Below are 27,304 nucleotides of genomic sequence, written 5' to 3'. Positions count from 1 at the left end.
GTCCGGTTTTGTTATGATAATGGCTAGCGACCAGAAATAAAATCAGACGAATAAATATTAAGCGTTATATAAAACTACGCCAATCGCCTATAGAAATATAATCAAGCTTTAGTTATGTTTTAAAAGAAAAAGATGGACTAATCAGGATCTTAAAATATCACGATAAACATACCAATAGATTAGGTAACATTACAGAAAAATATAATCTAATAGGTTCAACATACAGAAACCGGGGCATTATGAAAAGACTTCCGATTGTATCTACCAGCTATAAAAATATACAAGTAAATCTTTAGATATGATTATCTTCCGCAAATTCATCCGAACCATCAGCAATATTCAACCTCCAATCATGTAAAACATCACGCACATTATTAACCCACACGCCGTAAACAAAACAAAACATTCAGGTGCTTGTAAAAGCGATCCATATCACAAAGCATTAAAAAATTAATTAAAACCGGCCGTTATTAGATTTTTAAACAGAACAAAGTATGAACGCGCGGAATTGGAAATGCGTAATGAAAACATTCTGGGCCGTTCCGCGTTGTGTGTGACATGGAGGATCACACACAATTTGTGGTGACATGTAAGGGTTGGGACACACTGGGCGTTTTATGATGTTTATTTATCGTGTTTACGGTTAAGCCTTGTGCGTGGTAAAAAAATCTGGAGAAACAGTTGGTAAGCTTGATGAAAACTTTATTTTAAATGTTAAATATTGTGCAAAATCTAGTGCTGCCAGCATGTTTATTCAAATTTATTGTTAGGGTAATATTTGTCATGAAGTTGAAAATTTAAATATTCTAATTAATGTTTGTTTTTCCTTTTACTTGGCTCTTATTGTAGATGGTTTTCTAGCCAATTATCGAAGGAGTTAGGAGTACATATTTCGTTTGCTATTGCTATTACTAAGCTTTGTTGCATGCTATTTTAAACTCTATTCGTACTTTTCTTAATATCATAATCAATTTTAAGCTCATTGTGCCCAAATCCGTAATCAGGCAAGGGGACAGATTCGGGCTTTCTATCATTTCAATTAAACCATTTTTTGTTTGTTAATTACACGTCAGCTGCATGGTTAGCCGTGTTTGAATTGTTCATTGAAGGCATGAGAGCCCTACAGATGGATGGATTATTTATTTATTTATTTAACAATTTTATGTACCATTACAAATTTTACAATCATATAATATTTACAAAAAAAAGGAAACATTCACAGCACATAAGGCAACCTTATCGCTTATCAGCGATCTCTTCCAGGCTGCCCAAGGTAAAGGATAAAGATTGATATTAAATGGGTACACGGGTGGCAATGAAAATAAAGATAAAAGAGAGTAAATAAAATACATATTATATGAATAATAAAAGAAGATATAATACATACTATTATTTTGAAGGAAAAGCTAAATCAGATAAATGTTTATTTAAAAGAGTTTTAAAGGAACTTTTCGAGGAAGCTCGTCTTACAGCTATAGGCAAAGAATTCCAAAGTCTGATAGCGGTTATTACAAAGGATTTACCAAGGAAACTAGTGTGGTGAGAGGGAAAGCTAAGGAGAAGGTTATCAGCGGAACGGAGAGTATAAACACCTGAATCTAGGAAATTAAATTGTTCTTTTAAATAGGAGGGAGAATTGGGATCAAAGAGGATGGAAAATAACAACTTCAACGCATTTGCATTCCGGCGAAGTCTTATAGGAAGCCACTTGAGTTTATTACGAAACTGGGAAACGTGGTCATATTTACGAAGACCGTAAACAAAACGAATGCAGATATTTTGGAGACGCTCAAGTGTATTTAAATGCTCTTCACTAAGATCAGTGGTACAGGCGTCAGCATAATCAAGGAGCGGGAGAAGTAGGGATTTAGCTAACATAATTTTGGTAGAAATCGGTAAGAAATGCCGTAAACGTCTTAGAGAACTAGCCGCTGCGTAGAGTTTGCGACTTGTCTCTTTTACGTGGTACGACCAAGACAGAGTCGTGTCAAAGTGAACCCCCAGGTTTTTTACAGATTTTTGAAATTCAATGACGGAGCCATCTATATAAACTTTGGGGATGTATGTCCAGTCAATCCGCGAGATTAAATAGGGGCTACCAATGATTATGACTTGGCTTTTGCTTGGGTTAATATTCAGACCGTACCTCTGACTCCAATTCAAAATTCTCTCCAAATCGGTGTTCGTGTTTAAGATTGCGGAGGATAGGTTCTCGAGGGTAGACTGGGTGTATATCTGGAGATCGTCAGCATACATGTGATAGAGAGAAGATAAATTATTAGTTATGGAATTAATAAAAATAGCAAATAGGAGAGGGGACAAAACGCCACCTTGCGGAACGCCTGCAACAACATCACACCAGGACGATGACTTATCCTCCAATAATACATGCTGTCGGCGACCGTGCAAGTAACTGTGAAACCAATCAACCACTGTAGGAGATATGTTAATAGAATGAAGCAGTTGTAGCAGTATGTCGAAATCGACGGTGTTAAAGGCATTACTAAAGTCTAGGAGGGTTAGAACTGTCAACTGCTTCTTTTCCATTCCATTACGTATGTCATCCGTGACTTTAACAAGTGCAGTAGTCGTACTATGTCCTGGACGAAAACCAGATTGGAAGGGACTGAGAATACTGTTTTTGTATAAGAAGGAACTTAACTGTTGGTGGATAAGGCGTTCAAGGACTTTGGAAAGGAAAGGAAGAATGGAAATTGGTCGGAAATCAGAGAAGGAATTTGGATTAGATTTCTTCGGGAGAGGGATAATTTTAGCGTCTTTCCAAATGTCAGGAAATTCACTGGAGGATATGGAAACGTTGAGGATGTGGGTAATGACAGGAGCAATTATATCAAGGATGGGGACAAACATATTACGACTAACTGAGTCACATCCGACGGCATTCGATGAAATGGACAGTATATTCTTTTTAACATCACTGACAGTGAATTGATTAAAAGAGAACGGTGGATGAGTAGGAGTTGCAGTTGATGAAAGATATTGAAGTGTTGACCTTTTTTGATCAGGGCAAAGATGGGAAGAAGATGCAAAATGTTTGTTCAACAATTCGATATTTATATTGGGGGGTATGTTATTTGATTGGGATTTACCAACTCCTAAAGTTTTTAAAAATTTCCAAATTTTACATGTGTCGCCGTTCTCGACGGAATTATGGATATGGCGTCTTTGTGCATCTCTACACAATGTATTGCAACGATTCCGGATATTTCTGTACTTTTCCCGTGCAAAATCGGTTTTAGCGGTTTTGAGCTTGGCTTTAGCGTTATTCTTTTTGTGCAATAAAGTTTTTAATTCGGGAGTAAGCCAGGGCGCAGGAAGGTGCTTAACTTTAATACGTCTTAGCGGGGCATGCTTATCAAAAATCTGTAGGAGCAAGCAATTAAACAAGTTAATTTTTTCATTTATTGAACAGACGTCATAAATCATATCCCAATTGACATTTTTGGCATCGTCTAACAGCATTTCTAAATCGATACCACCAAAATTACGCCGCAAAAGGTAGGAAGGCTTGAGTTTGGGAGGACGTAGGTTGTAGGATAAATGGATGAGGTCATGGTAAGAGAAAGCGTCGGCTGAACACTGGATTAACTGGTCAAAATATATTAAAGAATGTTGAACCCTTTCATATATTTTAACGCTATGTTTTCATCGTTTTCACACCTTGTAAATGTGAATTTATAAATATAAAAGGATCCTCGTCGTAGCCTTTCTTTTTTTCTTTTTCTTTCTATTATTTTGGTCAAATGTTTTGTGGTCTATAACTGTATACCGAACAATCGCATTTGTTAAATTATGATATTATGCTATCTATATATTTTGTTGTGTTTTAACTCTTTATTCAAAATATGAGCTGTTTAGAAATGATGGAAATACTTGGTATTAGGCATATTAGGCATTACGCTAAGTTTAAACCCTTCCCGTAGTGGGCGATTACCATGATATCTTATATAGAAGCATTATTTCGAGTACCTAAAGGAAAGTGATGGCGTTAGACGATCATTATAGCGATGTCATTTTTACACCCTAGAATTAATAGATACTTCTATAAGACATCATGGTACGACGTCTTTTCTTACTATTCTAACCTTTCTTTCTCCTATCCACAGATATCGGCTGTCCATCTTCTCTCCGCCACATGATTTTCGGAGTGGGGAACCCGTCGGCTTTGCACACCAAGCTGATGTTCTGGTTCTCTCGCACCGCCACCGCTGATTGCGTGCTCTCTTCGTCTAGTATGTTCGGTGGTACTGTGGGGAGAAGCAATGTATCTTGAGCTATGTGTTATGATCGTGTGTGATATGTGTCACACTTTCAATAATTTATTTTCCAACACGAAAAAAGCTTCCAATAAATGTTTGAAATTAATTCAGTGTGTTTTTTATTCAACCCATATTTTATCAAAAGCTATATATTTATTCATCACTATCTACAAGATAAGAAATAACATTAAAAATTCAATCCGGATATACTATGTACACTTCCTTCGTAAGATACATATGTATTTCTGAGCTATTATATTTATTCACTCCTGTTAATTTAGCCAGAGGAGTAATATTAAAGTATTAAGTAATGTCTAGGTACTGTTATTTTTATTTAAAAAACTAAGTTTCATAATATGAAACGATTTCACAGAAATAATTGGTGTAAATGATACGTTTTATCCCGTTTTATTCCTAAGCGTGCAACGTACGAAGTTATAATTTGGAAAAAGCAACGTGTGCAAAATATTTGCTCCGCGAACATGAATTTAAAATTTAAAACTTCCAACTTTTCCCCTGCGTACAGTTTTTGGTCTTTTTAACTCTTTCAATTTGAAATTGAGGCTCAACGCTCGAACAATAATAATTGATCGTTTGTGTTTGTCTTTAAATTTTAAACTAGTTGGCGCGTGTGATATTTACCATGTGCAATTTTTATTTTAGTAATTTCGATTTTATTTCTTGAGTAGACCAGTTCGACATTATTTATCTAAAGAGATTTGAGTGTGAAAAAATGTTGGAAGAAACTTATTGGTTAACTAGCTGTGCCCGCGACTTCGTCCGCGTGGAATAGTGACTGTATAGTAGTTACTACTTAATTTTTGAAGTGAAAACTTCTTTAGCGGCGTTGAGCACTTTTTCTGTAATGGGTATAAAATCTTAAACTCGCGTCAGGACACGTGACCTGATCGAAAAAGCGTAAGACGAATACCATTCCAAAATATCAAACATGCTCAACGTTAATAATCAAGTATTCACTTCTGCCGGCACTCCCGGAGTGCAACCCGTCTTTTTTATTGAATTGAAAGGAAAAACACGTACTACCATAAATAATACAAAGAACTGTTAGTAAAATTTATTACTAAACTGAGCTAAAAAATAAAAAAATAAATACCTAATTAATTTTCTACGTAAAATTTATTTTTAGGCACCAGAGGGGAAGGGAGCAAATTTATTTTTCTTCCTTCCTTGTATGGATGTTTTTGATAATAAATCGTGAAGCAACTGAGCGCCGAGACAAACGTCAAAACGCAAAGGAATAGAATCCGCTATCGATACTAATAATTGACATAAGCGTATGATGTTTTGATAAGGATTTGTTCACCCTACCAACGACGACGACGACCACGAACAAAATTTTCATCCAGTCGCAATTTAACAAAATAGTGCTAAACACAATTAGAATAAAATATTAAAATTTCCTGTCGTTCTGGTGCTTGGAATTTTTTTTTTGAGATCAATGAATGAAAAAATAGATTTTTCGTAGAAACGGTAGCTCCTAGAAAATCGAAAAAAATCTATTTTTTATTAATTGACCTCGAAATTTTTTTCTTCCGAGTACCAGTATGACGGGAAATTTTAATATTTTATTTTGAACGAATTTGGTCTGGATGAGAATTTTGGTCGTTGTCGTCGTCGTAATTTTGGTAGTGTGACCGAACCATTACTAAATGTGATGAGCAAGTCAATAATAATTAGCGATAGCAGTTTCTATTCCTTAGCGTTTATTATAATCTCTGCCGTCTCGGCCTGCAGATCTTTCCTGTCTCACGCCTGTAGTAACTAAACCGTTTAGACCGTGCAATAAAAATTAATAAATACCATTTTAAATATTTATAAAAATAAAAAAACAAAGACGTCGGAGCTGCCATACCATCATTATCATATCATATATTATATTTTTTTTATAATGGTACTTAATTTTAAAGATCGTCGGGAAGTTTGTAAAATTATTATTTATTCCTTTACATTCGTTGCGTTGGTTTTTTTTTTAATTTTTAAATTTTTAACTTCGGTTTCTTATTTTCAAGTAAGCGAGACCTACCTCCATTTTACATTCCTACATCATATTGATATCTATAAGTTTGTTGCTCCTTGACATCTTTCAATTTGTGCACGGTTACGGTGCCCGTAACCGTGCACAAATTGTAATGGACCACAGTGACAAAAGAAGTGGTATCTTTAGGAAAAAAAATTGCCAAGGGCCAGGCCTATGTGGCTTTGAGTAGAGTTCAAAATTTCCAGTGTGTGGCTATCCTCTCGCTCCCATATCCCCCTCTTCTTTAATAGACTTTCAACCCATTCCCTTTCCACCCCTAGTAAATGGGATAACCGATTTTGATGTAAACCATATTATCTAATTGTACCTATATGTACACGTCATATTCTGTTGTTTGATGCTCCATTTGGTTTATTTATCTAACCACTGTCACCCCTAAAGTGCCCTATTTGTAATAAACGGATGAACCGATTTCGATAAAACATTATTAATTGTAATTCACACGTTGCTCTTTCATATTTTGATATATCTACCGCTTGAGTATATTATTTGACAACATTCCATTATTGTTCATTCCCACTTTTACCGCTGTAATCTAATAGAAGCTGTAATGGATAAACCGAATTGGATAAAAATATAACTAATATTTTTTCCCACATTCCACTTTTTACCCCTATAAAGGTATAATAAATGGATGAACCGATTTTGATACACTTTATCTAAGAACCAGCGTCGGAAAATATGCTGCCTAACATCAAAACCGCATCTAATTCGGATTACACACACAAACACACACACACATAGCGGTCAAACACTTATCACCCATCTTTTTGCGTCGGGGGCTAAAAATATAATACGACATAATTTAAAGGACATTTTATGTAGAAAATTTGCCTAGAAGTAAGCATAATTCTAATTTGACCCCTCCCCCTACTACCTCAGCTTAAGTTAAATTTTTAACTACAGTTTTGGGTTTGGGATCGATTTAATAATTTAACCCCTGCTAATTTTTTTTACATATTTTCATTGTACAGACATCACTTTCCTAGAATTTTATTATATGTATTGATGATTGATGATTGATGATTGACCACGCGCAAGGTTACTAATTTCCACTACATCCTCACGCAAATCGTCAATTTTTATTAACATTGAATCTGTTAATAAAAAAAAATCAAAAGATAACTGTACCTTGTTTTATTAAAAAGCTACTAACAAATAAAGTTTTATCAAGAACTAAAGTGACCTTCTTTGGGCGTTTAATATAGTCTTGTAAAAGTTATACCCACATAAAAATAAAATTTCATCATTTTCTTATTTTGTCATACTTAACTTTAACTAATTAAAAACATGAGTCTAACTATATAATTATAATTATAATTATAAAGAATAAATACAAAAGCTACAACTTACCTTTTGTGGGAACGCAAGAAGGCGAAAATTAAAAAAAAAGCCGAAGATTTATAACAATGTAACGAATGAACACAATCACTGTTATCTACTATTACCTATATTAACTGTAATGGTGTCTTGTTTGACATCAAATAATAAACATCTACCCTTACCTCACTTATAAAAATTTAGTACATATATTCACATGAAATATAAGCGCACCTGAAATGGACTCTGGGAAGATATGAATTATTTATTTAACTTTAAAAAAAAACAACCTCACCAACATCATAATATTTAAATTATGAATTTCCAAGAAGCGTTAATACATACAGTAGAACTCCAATTATCCAAACTCCGACTATCCGAATCGCCGATTATCCGAATCACAAAAAATTGTCCAAAAAAGTCTAAGTGCGCTATTATTCTTCCCCTAACAAGAATATGGAGAGGATGATGATGATAAAGATGCGTTGTCACTAGAGGAAATAAGAAAAATGATTGCAAAAATATTTAAAACATGTGAAAATTTCATATTTCTTTCATTTAATTCAATAAAAAAATAGTGCAATATCAAAACGTAGCTTTTATTCTCTCCAATGGCAATATTTTTTTAAAATCCGATTATCCGAATATTTGATTATCCGAATGGGTCCCGGTCCCCATTAATTCGGATAATTGGAGTTCTACTGTATTATGTAAATTGATTTGATTTTAATGAAATCTCATAGATGGCGCTGTTTTAAATTTGTCTTTATACTACTAAGATTCATTATACTGTTTCTCTGCCAAAATTACTTAAATGACGTAGTTTTTATAGTGTAAAGGTAGACAATAGCATGGCTTACTCAAAAACAACATTTAAACATGAGTCTTTAGATTGTACGCTATCGTAGTACAGAGAATACGTAAGAAAAATAAAGGTTCACAGCTCCTCCCCCGCAGGTGATAGCTTGATAATATGTAGCCTATAGCCTGACCCGACCTGTTAGTAATATTCATGCAAAATTTGAAGTCAATCTATGCAGTACTTTTCGAGATTAGCCCGGTCAAACATACAGACAAACAGACAAACAGACAAACCGACAAACAGACAAACAGACAAAAATTCTAAAAACTATGTTTTTGGCTTCTATATCGATTATAGATCATGGATTATGTATTCTTTTAAAAAAATATTCAATGTACAGTTTTGACTTTCCTACGATTTTATTATATGTATAGATATTGAAGCCTCTTATTACCATTACTTATTTAACAAATCGTTTCCCAATCCAAATGCTGTCACTTTATCACCCTAGTTTTTATTAATAACACGTATCACAATAATAAATATTTGTTTTCCCATTTTTTGTGCATGGAAAAAAAAATGTTCACAAGCCTATCAAACAACCTCATCGTATTAAGCAAAGCTTACAAAATTAGCGAACACACCAAATCTAGCACACCGTTTCAAATAAGGTAACATTTCCTAACGCGTAACAAAAACAAAACGCTCTACCTTCCTACGTTACGTTACGAAAATGTGCATTTAAAATTTCAAAGTTCCTACATTTCCCTTGAGGTGGGTTTTTCGTCTCTTTAACTCTTGGAGTCGACTCCGCCGGGACGAGCTCAAAGGTTGAACAATTGTGCAAGTTTGCTGTTAGCGAGCTGGAGCTAGTTGCTAGCTAACAAAATTATGCATGAATTTGTGTCGGGAATTTTCTAACGTGTTAACTTCTCAATTCATAAATGCATGATGCTGTTTTTAATCGAAATGTGTTGCTATTGATACACTGAATATTTATAACGAGAATATATCTAAGAACAATGTCCTACTGAAGAATTATCTATATTATCTTCTAAAGATTACACTTCTACAATATTGTTTATTAATATTTTGGTATCTGAATATATTAATATGTACATGTAGTGTAAGGTACAATGTTAATAACCAAATAACGTCGATACAAGGACATTAATTACTATTAAAGGCTATAAAACGACAGATATAACAATTTTAGTTCAAATGTTTCCACTGTTTCAGTACTTAGGTCTATGATTCATTTTACTTATATAATATATTTGAATTACATCTGTATTCAATCAATTGAACAGATTTCAGCCCCTATCGCACATAATTTATCAGTCCTATAAATATACTACGGAATTAATGGACAACCAAGACACTGCCCGTCAATTACTGCCAATATCTCCTACATTTGATAAGATTGTGAGCGGACTACGACTATGTTAGCACACAGACATAACCAAACTTCAACCAGTTTAACATTAAAAATTCACTTCTTTCCCACAAAAAGAACCCACACTAAAGTTTACAACGGAATTTATCAGAGCAATAAAATCCAACCGGTGAAGTTAAAAACACCTCCGTCTTCAGTTCGACTGTGAGCAATGAAAAAGGCATAAAGCTGCAATGCGCGGTGGTTTCGCAAAAAACACTGTTTATTCCCACTTTAACTTCCACTAAACTCAATAAACCAACCCCGCACACTAAGTGGGATCCGGAATTGTGGTTTGCGCCTACGATTTTTGCCGTAAAAGTTACATTGGTACGTGACTTAAAATACTTGGCGGCTGAAATATTTAAGTTATTGCTTACTGGTTTGCGATGGCTGCCTTTGTCCGATTTTAAACGAAAAACATGTGAATTTTAATTTGATCAAGTTTTTAGTTTAAATTCGTAAGAGCATAAAATAATAGATTATAAGAGTAGTTTCGCTAAATGATTAAAAATATTTTTATTTGTAATACGAATGACTAAAAATATTTTTATTTGTCAATTCCTCAAAAAAAAGGTATTATTTTTGGATTATAACTGAGTAATGACGTCGTGTAATTGATAAATTGAATCATTTGAAGTAATTATTTTGCTAACATTTACGCTTATCATGCTACGAAAGTGCATTCGCCGTTTAAACCAACTCGCCAAGGACCTACAAGTATCCCAATTGGATAGCGACTAACTACCCGACTAAGTAAAATAAAGGGCTCCACAAATTGCTCACCGACAACCTGCAGGTATCCCACTTGGCTAATCATCGGGTTGGTGTTGACCTGGCACATGTAGTACCCGCGGTCCTCTTGCTGCACTTGGCTGACGTGCAGCAGCCAAGTCATCGCGTTGTCGTGCGACACGCTGAAGCGCGCTAGCCGCGTGATCACGTGGCGGTGGATTGTGAGGATCATCTGACGGTCTATGTGGATCCATGCTACCTAGAGAGAAAGGAAAATTAGCTGGTCTTTTTGCAATAGATACAGAATACGATGGCAAGGAGTCATTCGGAAATAATGTAAAAATAATTTGGAAAATCCAAAAGTGCACGCCTCATAATTTTTTTTTAATAAATATTTATTAATTATTATTTTTGTTTATTTAATAACAATTAAACCACATCGAATCAGACCCTGAAAAATGAAAGGGTTCTATTCCTGAGCATACTCAAGCGTAAGAGAAAAAAAAAGACTCGATTAGTAAAGTATTTCGGTCGCTATCGTGTTAACAAGAAAAAGGATCCGCACATACAGACACACGGACGTCCAAGACAGAACTTTTTTAAACTGTTTTTTAACTAGTTTAAATAACAAAAATGACATCAAAAATATCATGAACGTTGAAAATAGTGTTTTTTCTTAATATGTGTGTGTATATATTATCTTACAAGTGCAATGTATGATACATAAAGACATTTTAAGTTTGAAAAATCAGATGTTTTGCGCGAAGTGACAGTAGTACCCACCTCAACGCTTCGCTTATGAGGCGTGCAATAATGTTTTTTTTTTTTAAGATTTTCCAACAAAGGATACTGTCTATATTATTTTACATAGCTTATAATTGTATACAATTTGGTCTACTGCACCTTTGATAACAGGAAAATACAATACAATATGCTTGTATAATCCATACTAATATTATAAATGCGAAAGTAACTCTGTCTGTCTGTCTGTTACTCAATCACGCCTAAACTACTGAACCAATTTGCATGAAATTTGGTATGGAGATATTTTGATACCCGAGAAAGGACATAGGCTACCTTTTATTGCGAAATATGTACCACGGGCGAAGCCGGGGCGGACCACTAGTGTTATATTTTGTTCGGAGGACTAATTTATAATACCTACCTAGTACGATCACACTCTAACCAAACAGAGTTAAAAAAGAAGAGCGAAAAGTAAACTATTTTGTTACTATTAAATCAATAAGAAAGTGGATAAAGACCAACGTAATGTAATACATCACACAACAAACTGAAGCTAGGTGAGTTTAGACACTAAATTCTCCCTACAGGCTACAACGCGGCACCAACACTGCCTTATTGGAAATCAAGTAAGCCGTTAGTAAATTTGCTTCTAACACGATGGGAAATTGAATCTACACCCACACGGTTACGTGTCTGTTATTTTGTCATATATTGATTTAATGCTTATTGTAATACTAGCTTTTCCCCCGCGCCGTCGCCCGTAGTCAAAGGAAAACTCGCATAGTTCCCTATAAATATGTTCTTACGTCGTTTCTCAGGTTGCAAAGTTCAAAATTCACCCAAATCAAACGGACGGACAAGAGTGGCTTTCGTATTCATAATAGTAAGTAGAGATGTAGAAAGTTGTAGCCTACGCCTATGCCTCCAGCATTAGCCTGATTGTCTTATTTTTTCATCAAAAGTGAAAATATTATTATATATTATGTAAATTATAACGTATGGCTATTGTAACTATTAATATTTTATTCTGATAAAAATGAATGATCTCACGTATCATACTATGATATACTCGTACAAATAAAATGCTTTTCATCTGATGAATACTCGCGAAAAAGCAAACACAATACCTAAATAATAATAATATTTTTTTTATACATCTTTTCATGAATAGGAGGAATACATTCGTTTATTCATCCAAATATTTTGACACATATTATTGATATACAAAAGTAATTAATTTTAAAATTGTCTAATATCTAGACAAAAATGAAATCAAATCAACTCGAAGGCGATAGCTCTAAAAAAAATACTCAAAATCGCTTCAACCAGTCGCAAGTTCTGAGGTAGCAAACCCAAAAAAGAGATTCGACATGATTATCATGTCGCTCCGTTTTTGATGTCTGTTAAAAATAAGTTGTAATAAACGCTTCTAAAAAGTGATTCATCAGACAAAAGCAGACGTTTACGCTTTTATCAACGTATAAGCACAGTTGAATTAAACTGTTTATTATTCCGAATTTATAAATCACGTGCTTTCCAACTGATATTGATGTTATTTGGACATTACAAGCAAAGTTTAATTCATTTCATGTATTGAATATTGTAAAGGCAGTCAAAACAAATCATGATTTTAATCCCTTTAAATTCCGAATTAATAATGTTGATATTCGGTCTTTCATCAAGCTGGATGCATAATTTATTTGTATGTACCAGTAAAATCATAACATATTAATGTATGCGACCTTACAAAGTAGTGGTATGGAAAGGCCTTCTGGAAATTAAAACCTGTGTTATAACAAACTTAGGTATCGGCTACTCGTAGCGGCGTACCTACATTTTACACGGCTACAAGCCTTTATGTATTTTTACGCTTTATCGAAACGATATCACAACTTCGGGTATATTCTGTTAAGTTTATGTCAGTTAAAATGCCCAATAATATATGAAAGTATACGAAAAAATAGTCGTTCAAAGATGCGTGACAGTATAGCCAGCTGGCCTTTCGAGTCAAAGATGTGAGGGCATGTACACATGTCTGTCTGTCGCAATTTCACCCGTAGGATAGCATACAAAGTATTGGCGTACAAAACAGTGCTTTAAATATCGAGCCATCTCCAGCATCCGAAGTAGATAGAGTTGAGAACTCATAAAATATGCAGTGTATTGATAGTGCGCAGTGCGGCACGTCTGCGGTGAGGAGCCGCTCCGTAAACAAGGCGTCTGGCTTCACTTGTTTTTGATACCTGCTGGTTCCTGGTAACTGCTTGTAGCAAAAGTTGAGGCAATGTATGTACACTGTATAGAGATGATCGTGGTTAATAGTTTACGTGCATCACCTGTTGATGGTTTTCTCGATGATGAACGGATTTTATGATTTCTAGTTCGTAAATATTTCTCTGCTCAGATTAGAAAAATATTTATTAAAACAATTTAAATCTTAAAGCGCTATCTAAATAGAATTATAGCGAGCAGATAATGACAAATGTAGGTATTCGATGTTTGTAAATCTTGAACAAAGTCGCGGATTCAGCAAGTCATATATTTTATTAACATGCAGCCAGTACAAAGCACGATATAAATCACAAAATATGCTCTTGAAGATCAAACTCACACCTTCCGCTTAATCACAATCACTTAACACGTTTTAACCACGTCAATAGATACGTACTCAATATTTGCATAACATAATATTATACAGCACATTACCGATCTCTAGTAGGCTAAAGCTCGCTTAGCAGTTCAAAGGCGAGAATTATTACGGAAGTAGATGAGTTATGGCATCAGAGTTCGCAGTATTAATGGCTTGATCGTCCATTATACAGCTATTAACATCACCTGGACCTCGAATATTGAGTCACTAAGCGCCGTCATTTATATCTTGGCCGTCTCGCTAAGCTGCTCTATTTAATTGATGTAACATTTCATATGGCTGCGGTAATTAGTGTTTTTTCGTGTCTTTTTCGTGTTAATCTTTGTCTCCTTCTTAATCCAGCTCATTTGTGTTATTAACTGCGCATTATTCGCGATGGTATTCATGTTCTGTTCAATTTTCAGTACAGGTTTCAGTGATATCTTTGAAGAACCTTATTCACTTAACTTTTTAATTCGAAACGTACTACCAAATGAAGTGTGTCTTGCCTAATTTGACAATTTGCAATTGAAAACCGTTTTTAAAATTTGAATTTCAACTTAAAGTTGAAAGAAATTGACCTCTACGATTTGAGTGACAAAATCATCGAGGTATCAATATATTAATATCTACAGTCTAGATGAAAATGCAAAGTATAATAGTAGGTATTAAATTCTCAATGTTCCTAACACATGGAGTGAAGATCTTTATTGCTACGAAGATGAAGTAATACTTTCGAGTTATAGCTATTAAACTATACGGAATCAGGATTTTTATACTTTATTACTTTTAAGTAATACATAATTTAAAACTATGCAAAAACACAGCTCTACAAAGTTGAACGTGGTAGGTATATTTTGCCAACTTTAAAATAAATCTATACTAATATTTGTTTTAACGCGCTAATCTCGGGAACTACTGGTCCGATTTGAAAAATTCTTTCGGTGTTAGATAGCTCATTTATCGAGGAAGGCTATAGGCTATATATCATTACGCTATGACCAACAGGAGCGCATCCACGGGGGTAAAACCGCGCGGAGCAGCTATAGTTATTAATAGCAAGAATCAATTGAAAAACACTTCAACAGGGGCGTGCACAGAGTTTTTGGACAGGGTAGGCAGAAATATTGCAATGATAATAAGTCATAAAAAAACTAATATTTCATATTGCAGTACTGATATTTGATTGGAGATCATAGTATTTCCGCAAAATAATGGAAAACATATCACGAACATAGGTCATATTATCTATAAAATAATTGTCAAAGTAGGTATGATATCCTAACTAGTATTCTATATTATGTAATTAATGATTAACTTTACCTTTGTGTATTACAAATTCCGGTATAGATCCATTTATAGATCGGCCTTTTTCCTATCACTCTCTGTTTGATAAAAGTTTATTCATAAAACAAAAATAAGAATTTTTCGTTAAATTAGGTATGCCTTATTATCTTACAAAATACACTGATGATATACATAATCTATTTAGTTACTCTCAAAACACTTCACTTGCAAATTGTCGTAGTAAACATTATTAATTTTCTCAAAAAACAAATTTAACCTCAAAGTAAACGTTTGTTATTTCCAAAACAAAACAAACGAATAATGATACTATTTGCAGATGGTCTTTACCGCTACAAAATTGTATACATTATCACACTTCTTAAATTGGTCGCATATTCAACTTCAGTTTCGACTTTCGATGTAGTTCCGAATTCGGTTCGTACCTAATTCGTATATCTTCGTAAAAAGACACTGCCTACCTTGTGTGTTTGTGTACGTGGTTTTATTACATCAGTGTGCCGTGTTTATAGGCACGCACACATATAAAATATGCGTAGACACGCAGAGCACACATATAAAAACTTAGACACGGATAGTTTGTGTCTTTGCCGTCCCGTGACGTACTGGGTCCTGTGGCGGCGCTAGTGCAGCGCATGAATAGTGACTTGAGCCGAGCCGGTGTTATAGAAATTAGATAATAATGCTACCAAAAGACCGATAGATGGATCTAATATATATATATATTTGAAATATATTTTTATTTCATAACTACATTGCGCAATTAATAAAATTTAATGACGCTGTGAATTTCATTTATGCATATTAAATATTGATCAGAGTTTGGTAAATGGTAGGGTAGGCAGTGTCTTTATGTCTTTATGGAATGCACGCCACTGCACTTCAATATATTAAAAAGCCTAGAAATACTGGATCTATCAAATATATCTAAATTACCTACCATCAGACAAATCTAAAACCATTACAAAACACTATTTCATGAAAAAAAACATGCAAAAATACGCAAAGATATTTAGAGCTGAAACTCGCAACAGGTGCTATGGCAGTTGTGTGACCGAAATATAGGTAATATATAAAATACACAATAAAATGCGTTGGAAAGGCATTTTAAAGCCTTTCATGTTTTACAGTGGAAAATACTAGAAAATAGTTTATTGTTTTGATGGAATGTGTCGCGGCATAATGCAAATTGAATCGCCATTAATTTATAATATAGCATTAAGAGCAATGAAAAAATAGTAAAATTCTTTCAAAGCTTTTGCATTTTTATTAGAGTTAATCCGATTTTCTAAATGACTGGTCCGGTTATGACTGTGTGCCTATGTTTTCCTTCACCGTTTAAAGCAGTAATTATTATATTGTAAGTGTAACATGCGCAGATAAATTGAAAAAAAAAAAACAATTTATTTTCTGCAAGCCCGCCTGGTCTCGAACCGCCGTCTTATCAATTTGAAGTCTGAGGTCAATAGGTATCAACCTCATCCTTGTATCAAAAAACGACGTGTGGCACTCGGGGGCTTCCGCGGTAAAGCTATTGCATGCTATACCTTCAAGCCACACCTCCGCCCCCCGGAGTGGGGAGCGTGAGGTTTTTTCGTTACGGAATTTCTCGATTCGGTCCCCGCGCTCAAGGCCCGCGATAGAAGCTATGCAATAGCTTAATAAATCAAACGTTTTAAACTATGTCTTTTTTGACTAGTTTTGCGCAAAGCAAAAGCAATGTTTTCATTTAACATCGGTTTTCATAAAAAAAAAATGTAAAACATACAAAGTGGACCGATAGCGAAAATACGGCGCTCGCCTATAATTAGTTTATGCTCCGAATGTATGCAAAATGCTGCTAAATTTATTTTAAAACACTATTTTCGTGTATATTGTGCTAACGTATTTTGTAGGATGCGAGAGAATGTTTTTATGAATTATCTTACTAAATAACCTAGTTAATTGAAGCAATGAAATATGAATACAAATTACATATTATTATATCGAGATCTTTTCTGCTCAAGCTTGAAATATTTCAGTAGCTGGTAATTCCAGTATTTTATGCCTTGAAGAGCAACTAACTACTAGGTCTACTCACTTCACGACCACGCGTCAAATTGCATCACATAACAACACAATAGTATTCATAAAATCTAATACAAGTTTTAAAATCTTAAAAACCTATCTTTTATCATAGAAGCAGTCACTAATACATTTTGATGATTCTTTTCCTAACTTTATAAGTACCCCTACATAATTTCTTCAGTGTTTTATCTTCAGTTCGTAGTATCATGAGATTTTTAAATAGGTCAAAAACTTGACAAAACTCGGTTGTCTAACCGCAAATTTCATAAGTCCCAAGTGGTAGCTAAATTAATTTCTTCCACAACGTTGAAACTTGTAAACAGCGGTACATAACGCAATCCCATCTCGGAGTAACATAAGATTTGGTAACAGTGGAAAACATTAAGAAAGTTCGCGAACTCGAGGTAATTCGCGAGATAACGTGAATTTGTTGTTAAGTATGTGGGACTTAGCGACTTAGCGCCTCACAAGTGACGCCACTGTTTTTGTATAAATTATGCCGCATTACTCTTCGGTCAAATTTGCCGTTTGGGACTTAAGCGGGAGGTAAACTGAAAACTCCCTTCCTACCATAATAATATTATAATCTGTATGTGCTTCTAGTCGACTTCAAAAAACTCTACATTCGACTTTTTGTATTGTAAAAAAATCTGACACTTATCATGTGGTCTCATTGAAATTTTATCCAGATCTAGCTGCTCCTTCTTCAATAAGTAATTTTTTAAAGTAAAATAATTACTATTAGTAATTTGATAATTAAACCTTCTGCATGTTCAAAAAACCTTATCGCTTTACGTCTCACCAATTGAAGCAAGTGACAACACGCTACATTTTGTTTTTACTTTTTACTTCGATTCAAACATAAAAAAAATACAGCCATTTCTTTAGAATTTTTAAGAGCTTGACGTGTGCCATCGTCTGTAAACTGTAACCAATAACTCAATTAAAACTCTATATTTAAACAAAGACCAAAGAAGAATTAATTATCCACTATTAGAACCGTGCACGGCTAATTGACGGTTCGATACTTCAGCGATACATTACCGAGTTGATTGGCAATACGATCTCATGCAAACAGACGTGTGATGCCTAAACCGCAATGTACAGCGAACGCTCAGAATACTCACAAATACTGGATTAATTTGGGTATATGCACGCTCTATTTCTACGCTACTGTTGTGTGGAGGTGAGATTTGGTTGCTTACTGATAAACTCGAAAGCGTATTTTTTAACTAGAGTATTAAATGCTATGGTTATTTATGGCCCCTTTTTAATCAATTAAATTCAATTAACCTGCGATTATGGATTAAAAAGGGGCCATTTTGTGCAAAAACTTAATCCCATCAAACCATTGATTAAGTGAACATACACAAAGCCAGCGTCATTCTAGCCGAAACCAGTCTTCTATGAAGGTATTCAAGAAAAACCACGAAATATAGTAGAATTGACGTGCTACTATTTCATTCACTAAAATGTTCGTACCATCCAAAAGCAATTTAATAAAAGGGGATATAAAATGCGATATCATAATTTCGGGTGCGGGCCAACGCATACCCTAATCAAATACAACTCGAACTGAATCGATTCCAGTAAATGTATACCGTTTTCCGTTTAGCCTAATGCTTTTCGAATTGAATACACATGTTTTTTATATTTAAATTTGTATGAGGATCAGGTAAAAGGCTACATAGAAATAACTACAGGTCGCCTAACTTACATAGAAGCGCATAATACTTTGATCCCTTTCATTTATTACGCTATTTCTAAAGAGCTTGATGCGACTGACGTTACATGAATATAAAACTAATTGATATATTATAATTTATAAATATGAAATTTACATACATGGTTCAAAATTAAAAATTATACACTTTAAAGGCAGTATTCATTTTTCATTAATGCGCTTTGTCTTCTCAAATTAATTATATTCAGATCCCTTTTAACCCCAGCACCATAATACAAACAAAGGAATTAATATATAAATCCAATCAAAATGTTACACCTACCTATAGATTTTTATTTGCCACCCTTGAAATTCCCTAAAATCGTAATTAAGCAGGCAATCCCCAAAAGAGGCATATCATTCTCAGAATCCGCTATAAAATAACTGAGAACAACCCTTTCATTTACTTTAAAATTCAGCTACCTCAAGTATTTACGAGGCGAAGCGTCTAGATAATAGGTCTCGTAAAATAAAACAAATTATTAATACCGCGGCAAATTCATGAATAAGTTAAGTCCTACATTGCAACATTTGGTTGGGGACTCTTCAAACTTATTCATATAGCACACTGCGAATGCTGCTGCCTTTGTATGACCGGATGGACTGGGTATCTAATAATAAATATAGCTCATGATAATCAGGAATACTGTAGTTTTATAAGAAGTTCTAAAATTGATACAGTTATTTAACCTCTCAACCACCGAGAGGCCAGATCCGACCGCGACACAATAGATTTTCTATTGTGTCTGTGATTCCGGGGCCTGATGGATTAAAAGATAACCAACCACTACATTTGATATGTTGTTAGAGTTATAATAAAAATTATAACTCTATGTTTCAAAAATAGAGTTATAATTTTTATTATAACTCTACCGTGTTTGAATGTATATCGACAAATCTATAAAACTAATATGAAGAGTGGTTTATCTTTGTTTATGTGTATAATAAAGACATTAACAATAGCTGCGCGAAATCTTAAAAAATAAACCGTTCAATATTTCTAAATACATTCTCTATAAAACGCCGTAATCTCAAACTGAAACTCTTTCAAGATGACCATCTAACAAAGACAAGTGGTGGTACTATCGTTACACTTGATCAACTTTTATTCGGGACAAACAGATAAATAATACCGCTTCTAGGGCAAGGATATTTTCCGCTTGTCTGCGTACAATGATTATGTATGGCCCTGTTAGCGTTCATGGAATTTCACGTAACAATTTTTAAAAATGTTTTCCTGTAATATGGTTTTTACTGGCTATTTCTGGTTGAAGAAAAGCTTTAGCGTTGTTACATTCAGTTAACGTGTCTTGTTATAGTTTGAGATTATAAAAATATTTATGAATCTGTTATTAGTTGTATAAATTTCACGCACATTTTTACGTGTTTTCCCCTCTACATTTTCTCTGTAATAAATAAGGAGGCTGCTATTTTTAATATATTCTATTACAGCACTCAAATCCATTTATCTCTTCAATACCAGAATTTACACACAATAACTTCCAAAAGTCAAAAAGTACACAGTACGCTTGATTAAAATATCAATACGTCAAAAGTTTAGCGTTATTTGTTGCATAGCGGGTAAGCTTGTGGCGTCCCACCCTCTCCCCCGATTTAATTACTGCAGGGGTGAAATTTGACACCCTGTTTATTCACTCTGGCAACTTATCGTCCTGCTGTGTTCAGTGTTGCCCTGTTACTTGCGGTTTTGGCACTTTCAGGCTAATCAATTATAACTCAAAAATGAATGACGTTATTACGATATTGTTAATTTAGACTAGCTTAAGCGCACTGCTTTGTATCCTGGTAAATAGTTTTCGATTTACGGTACCTACCAAATTTCATCTTAATCGGATCAGTTCATACTGCCTAAAAGAGTATTAAACAATTATTTATTAATTTGGCAGCTATTTATAGTGTCGATGGAAGAACCTTACGGAGGCACAAAGGCCTCTGAAGAACCATAATTTTCATTCCATCCAAAATTAAATCACAGTAACTATTAAGTACGCAACTCAAATTCAATTTGACGCATTGTTTTATATGTGATCCGATTATTATGACAGTACAATACATTTAATTATGCCTTGTTAGAGAGACAATTAGTAAAGAAGAATAACCGCAATTTATCATTAATACCCACCTTTTGTGTCCATCCTTCCAACGTTAATATTTAATAAACTGCTATTATTTTATTATTGTATTCTTGAGATTTTATAAAATATGACATTGAGCTTTTCATTCATTATTGAGTAGAGGTAGCTATAAATGTTAATTACCAAAAATAACAAGTGTACATTGTGACTCATACGATCCGAACAAGTTTATTATAATACATACATACATTAATAGGTTATTTAAAATTTATTTGCCAACTTAACTAAAAATCACCCAATGAAAACTTGTTCGTCACTATATTATATCTGTTGCAGACAATGCGTTAGCTCTAGCTCGACATAGAAGTGATCATATAAGCTGATAAAATCACAAATACAATCCAATTAAAAACGCTGGACGGACATGCAATATCTGCATTTCGGAATCCAAAACAAGCGGGCAGCATCAGACGCTGTAGTTCGAAAGTTCCGAATGTATCGATATCAAAATCTAATCGGTACGTAGAATATTAAATGCAGAAACAATTCCACGCCGACCTGTATCTGACTGCAGCCAATTAAATTATTCATGAGCGGCGGACGCTGTCGTTTAGATAATAATTACAGATTCCAGCTTATCCCGTTTATAATTTCGCTTTAACCTCGTTTACAATGTTATGTTTACGGTCGCTGGGAGCAAACATTTTGCGTATTTGCGCCGTTACGGTGCTCTGTATTTACAAATTGTCAATAACAATTATTCGTCAAATTTCTTGTATTAACTCTTATTAACTGGTATGTGGAAAGGTCATGTGATGATGATAGACAGTTTAACAAAGTCTGGAAATGTTCTGTTTAGCTTGTCTATCCGTGAAAATGAGACATGTATGTATGCATAGTGATTATCTGCAATTGATTAAACAGGCTTATAGAATTATATAAGAATAAAATAAATATTATAAAAAAAATATTATGTGCTCGAATAAATCGAAGTAAAGATAGATTTAAAATATATAAAAGATAGAATTCAAGAGAGGTTGCTACTATAATAAATTAATTTTGAATTATTAACGTCACTAATACAGTCACATTTAGGTCAGACAGATCGTTAATATTTTCAAAGCACTCCCAGTGGCAATTACTGTATCATAAATATACAAAAGTAATGAATACGTAATGATTCGTTCAATTAATTATTATATATTCTGTCTGTAAATATGCAATTGTGCCACCTGTGACACCACTAGATATTATATTAAAATAAATTATATGAATATAATATAGTAAGACTGAGATAATAATTATGGTGGATAGACTAACAACCCTTAATCTTTTAGCTAAGAAATTGGTTTCATTAGTTGTTTATTATTGTCACTTGGCTCTATATTTGGGCAGGTACGGGTAGTATAATTAATTTTTTTAAAGTTACGACGAAATTTATTTATAATAAGTTAATTGAAATGTCGTATTGAACACCTAATTTTTATTTGTATTTGTCTATGGTGTATTTCATTGGAAGTGAACTTCCAACTATTACAACATATAGGGTTTATAATTTTGTTCAATTAAAAATTTATTTTGAGCAGTTTTTAAGAGTATCTGACTACGTTAGTACCCCTAAATAAAATGTATTTATTTTTATTATGTGCACTGTATACTATAGATGACCGAGTACTTTAGTGTCTAAGCTTCAGGGCCTTAGGGAAATCTTAACTTACTCCATACTTTAGTTTTATTCGGGACGTTTAAACAAAATAGTAAGACACTTTATTTAGGGCTTATAGACGAGTAGACTGACGTTCAAGAATAAGATCTATATCAGCTGATAGTTTTGCCAAGTTCAATACAACTATCATTTAACGAATCTATAATTGTGTAACTGCTTCTTGTTTCAGTTTTATAAGAAGTATACACTATACAATATATTGAACGAATAAAATATATAATTTTTTGTTATTATTCTGAATTAAGTTGAAGGTAATTAAAAGAAATTAGCATCCTACATATACAACTGCCTAATTGATGTAGTCAATTGATATCACAGTCGGTTACAAGACGATTAACTCGTAAAAGTAGTTCGGACATCGAATAAAAACGATCAAGACATCCGAGCCCCAAGGCACAAATCCTATGAATGCTTGCCAAGTGAAGAGAGCTTTATAGAATTCGATAGCTTCAAGTATTGGCAAGTAACGAGATGTGACATCTGTGATCTGTGTTTCTATTGACAATTTACAGTACTTAAATATTAAGCTAAATGTAGGTATCTAAAATATTTATTTCATGTAGTGCACGAAATTTTTTATAAATTCTTTTTTTAAACTCTATTCATTTCCTGTTAACTACTTATTGTTTATTTTGAAGGCTTTATAATCATCATCATTTTTATGAAACTGCATTTCGGTAAATATAAAAATACAATATTATAATATTATGTATTTCAAAAAGATTCCTTCAAATAATTCTATGAAAGCAATCAGACTTATCTTATGTGAATGACCTTATTACACCCTCGAAGTAATTGTTAAGAAAATATTATAACCGCTCATCCCATCCAATTGAAGGGTACATTGAATTGGCCAATATGATTAAGGCTGTTTGTGTAAGAGCGAGAGTGAAGTTACGATTCGTGAATTAAATCAAACAAGGTCAATTGTTATTTCTTCATAGACCTAACACGGATACGGACAAGAAAGAATCAGAAGAACAAGAAACTTCATAATATAGTGCCCTTTTAGTGTGTGAAGGTTTTCGTCACAAATATGGTGGAATGTTAAAATATGTTGACAATAATACATAATATTCCATTAAAACTATTGTTAATAAACCAATTGTTCAAGATCAAGCAATTTTATAATAAGGATTTAAGATAAATAATGCATTCTAGAATAATCTCAAAATGCACAGTAACACATACAAGGTGATTTATTTGAAGAACGATTTGTTCACATAATATTATAACACAAATTGCCTATCACTAGTCATTATAATACACAAGAATGAACTGAAATATAACTTTATATATTACGCGTATAATAATATATTACGCGTCTTAGCCGTGGGTGTATAAGCCACCCTTATCTTTTGAATGTAATTCGAGATACGATAAGAAAGTGTCGAGAAATATTTTCTAAGTATTTTCATTAGGGCTGTGTCTGATTTGTGATATTTCTGAATATTAAAATGAAGGGATTTCTTTATTATAACTATGTATTATTTTGAGGTTCAGTTAAATGAAGCCTCATTTCGCGGTAAAACGGCTTTATTACGGCATTCGGTTTTTATAAATACAAATTAATTTCTAAGTGAAATCCTTACATTATCAAGTACCTAAACATTTGTATAAAAAATAACAATTTCCATTATTTTTATTGTTCGCAACTTTATTCACGCAACAGATGATAAATATGAGACCCCAATTCTTGAACAAGTAACGCGAAAAAAATATAAAACACTATCTGTATAATCTCCTATAAGTTACGTATGATCTGAATAACGACGCAATTTCAATACTGAATTTATATTGCGGGGTTAGTAAGTACTATTTATTGGTTTCAATAAAGAACTCGTTCAATGGATTTTTTCCTTATATATTTATGTGATCGGGTTGGAATTTGAATGAGAATAAGACGTTATGGATATAGGTTTTCTAATGTGCGCTTTCCCGTTATGGCTGATTTAATATGACCGTTAAAATTTGCTTTCATCCGTATAGAAGGTTTATTTTGTATTTTCAGTGGAATGATTTTGAATGGTTGTGTCGGAATATCTTATTTTTAGACTATCACATATTATGATGTTATGTGGTACGTTTGACTTGTTTCGTTTTATCTCCAGCCTCGCCTTATTTGAGAGCGGTTATTTGTCATGAACAAATAAACAGTTAAAAAGCTTTTAGGATTAAAACTATCTCCTCTTATTAAGAAATAAGTAAGAGGAGCTTACGACTACACTCGTCATTTAGTTTTTTTTTAGTCATTCTTAAATCACATCTCTATCCATTTAAGAAGAAGGTGTATGTTATTATAGTCTATGCACAAAAATGAAAGTGTTTCTGAATATTTGCTGTTTAAGTAAGTATTAAAAACAAATCCTTACCTTATAATTTCCTAAATGTTCAACCACACACGGTAAGCTGGCGTCTCTCCCGAGCGCTACAGTCACGTTTGGTATGGGCTCAGCAAACCGAGGGTCCTCTGTCAACACTATGAACAAAATATGTTATAATAAGACACCAATTAATAGCTGATTCAAATTACGACTAATAAATGTTATTAGTTATTCTGAAGTTTTGTAAATATGAGAAAAATTTGAAAATAATATAGTGAGTATATTTGCGGCCAGACTGAGATGTGCTGAGATGTTACGTGTCTTAACAATAAAGAAAAATTGTTAAGTGCACAATCTCCACTTGAATTCGCATTGGATAATATGTATTTAGCCACCAATAAAATTCTGCTCTAATATTACACAGAGTAATTTTAAACATTTTGTAATTTATAATTGTCCGTCTGTGACTTAAAATCGATTATTTTTGATTTATTTCCGAATCGGTGTCAAATGTTAAAAATAATGACGTTTCAAAAGTGCTTCTAGAAGTCTAATTGAATAAATAAATGTTTCAGTTTTGAGTTTGAATTATAAACTATTCGTGTTAATGGTTAAGAAGTACTAAAAAATAAAACGGGAAGTAAGGGTTGTAGATGCATGTAGTAGGTACATGCACATTAACCGTCTAAATGAAAAAGATCGTTAAGTCGTATTTTATGGATGAAACCTCGTATTTCTTTAAATGGCAGTGTTATATTAACGTTAGACGCTAGTTATATCAAAAGCGGAAATTAAACAATGCTATTTGAATAATGAAGTTTTATGAATTATGACTTAAAATTGACTGTTTGATTCACTTTAGATTTCAAGGAAGTAAGGATGATTATTATGGCAAGAATTATAAAACATTATAAACACAGATACTACCTATACATATTTATATTTATATGTTATTTATATTTATTTCTCGTTAGATAGAAATACTTCTATGTATGGAAAAATAACACCTCAAAAAATACAAACACATATTTCGAAAAAAAATTTTGCGGGCTGCAGTTTCATAAAATAAAGAAATAATTCGACAAAGAAATTTCCTGAAAAAAAATGTTAGCTTCTTAATTCTAAAGCTTGTAACGCGGAAGCTTATAAAGCAGAAGATTAGCGTCCATTCATACGACAAACACAGAGCTACTACAAATTCAAAATCTACTAATGTAGTACCGCCCATAATTGTTACAGGAATCTGAATCACCAAACTTTTATCATTACCCTTAGTAAGTCACAGCGATTAAAGGCGAGTCTAAATTGATTGACACCGCATCCAATATAGAAGGAATTGTTCAAAGACACGAGCCAAGATATGAGAATGAGATTTAATTACTGAAGTAAGGGGCCCTTCAAAATATTGTCTTCATTAAGACTGCTCCCTTTGAGACGCTTTTATTTGAAAAGTTAGTAATTTGTGAAAGTTAGTTAGCCTGTTACCGGTTGCGTTTATGATCCCTGACTGTGTGTACTGATTAGTTAAATTGTTTTTATGTAACTCTTTTAATTAAAATATGGAAAAATACAATTGTCGAATATTTTCTTCTTCTGTTAGTTAATCTCTCTGAGACGGAACCTCAATTATGAAGCAATCACACCGAACTTTACTGAATGGATGATTCAGTTCTTTTCTGTCATAAAATTCAGTCACTTGATTTGTTAACCACAGTATTTAATTTATTACTAGCCTCTTCCTTCGTCCTAGCTATTTATTAAATCAAAAATCATATCATCAGTCCTGAGTCTATGGTTTCCTATCATTCGGGTGACCTAAGTGCTTGATATAGGAAATTAATAAATATAATGTACATAACAATTACCTTGACATATAATTGTAATAATCTGGATAAGCCCGATGGCGACACTCCGGTAGGGCCCGCGTCTTCCGCTCATCATGCATCCCTCAAGGTTGCCTCCAACTCATGCCGACTAGCTGCAATAAAACATACATAAATATAACACTTGGTACAAGAATACAATTTAAAATTTTTATTCGAGATATTAAAATCGAAAC

The 27,304-nt window shown here is 33.4% G+C and overlaps 1 protein-coding gene across 2 annotated transcripts in view; it reads right to left on the bottom strand.

Moving 5' to 3' along the window:
- The window catches only part of LOC149484323 (lachesin-like), an 84,000-nt gene that overhangs the window by 29,447 nt on the left and 27,249 nt on the right, over positions 1-27,304 (bottom strand). For both annotated transcript variants that reach the window (XM_089700463.1, XM_089700464.1), the window contains exons 2-5: positions 27,111-27,223; positions 25,294-25,400; positions 10,683-10,890; positions 4,107-4,268 (exon numbers count right to left, since the gene is read on the bottom strand). In XM_089700463.1, coding sequence (XP_089556589.1) covers positions 4,107-4,268; positions 10,683-10,890; positions 25,294-25,400; positions 27,111-27,186 — 553 coding nt within the window. In that variant the 5' untranslated portion in view covers positions 27,187-27,223. The remainder of the gene's footprint in view (positions 1-4,106; positions 4,269-10,682; positions 10,891-25,293; positions 25,401-27,110; positions 27,224-27,304) is intronic.

This window comes from Colias philodice, chromosome 11 (genome assembly GCF_061535455.1).
Source record: "Colias philodice isolate Cphi_HAF_F1 chromosome 11, ilColPhil1 Martin Lab GWU primary, whole genome shotgun sequence".
In the NCBI taxonomy this organism is placed as follows: Eukaryota; Metazoa; Arthropoda; class Insecta; order Lepidoptera; family Pieridae; genus Colias; species Colias philodice.
Note: the sequence above shows the minus strand (reverse complement) of the source record. Positions and strands in the feature narration are given on the sequence as shown.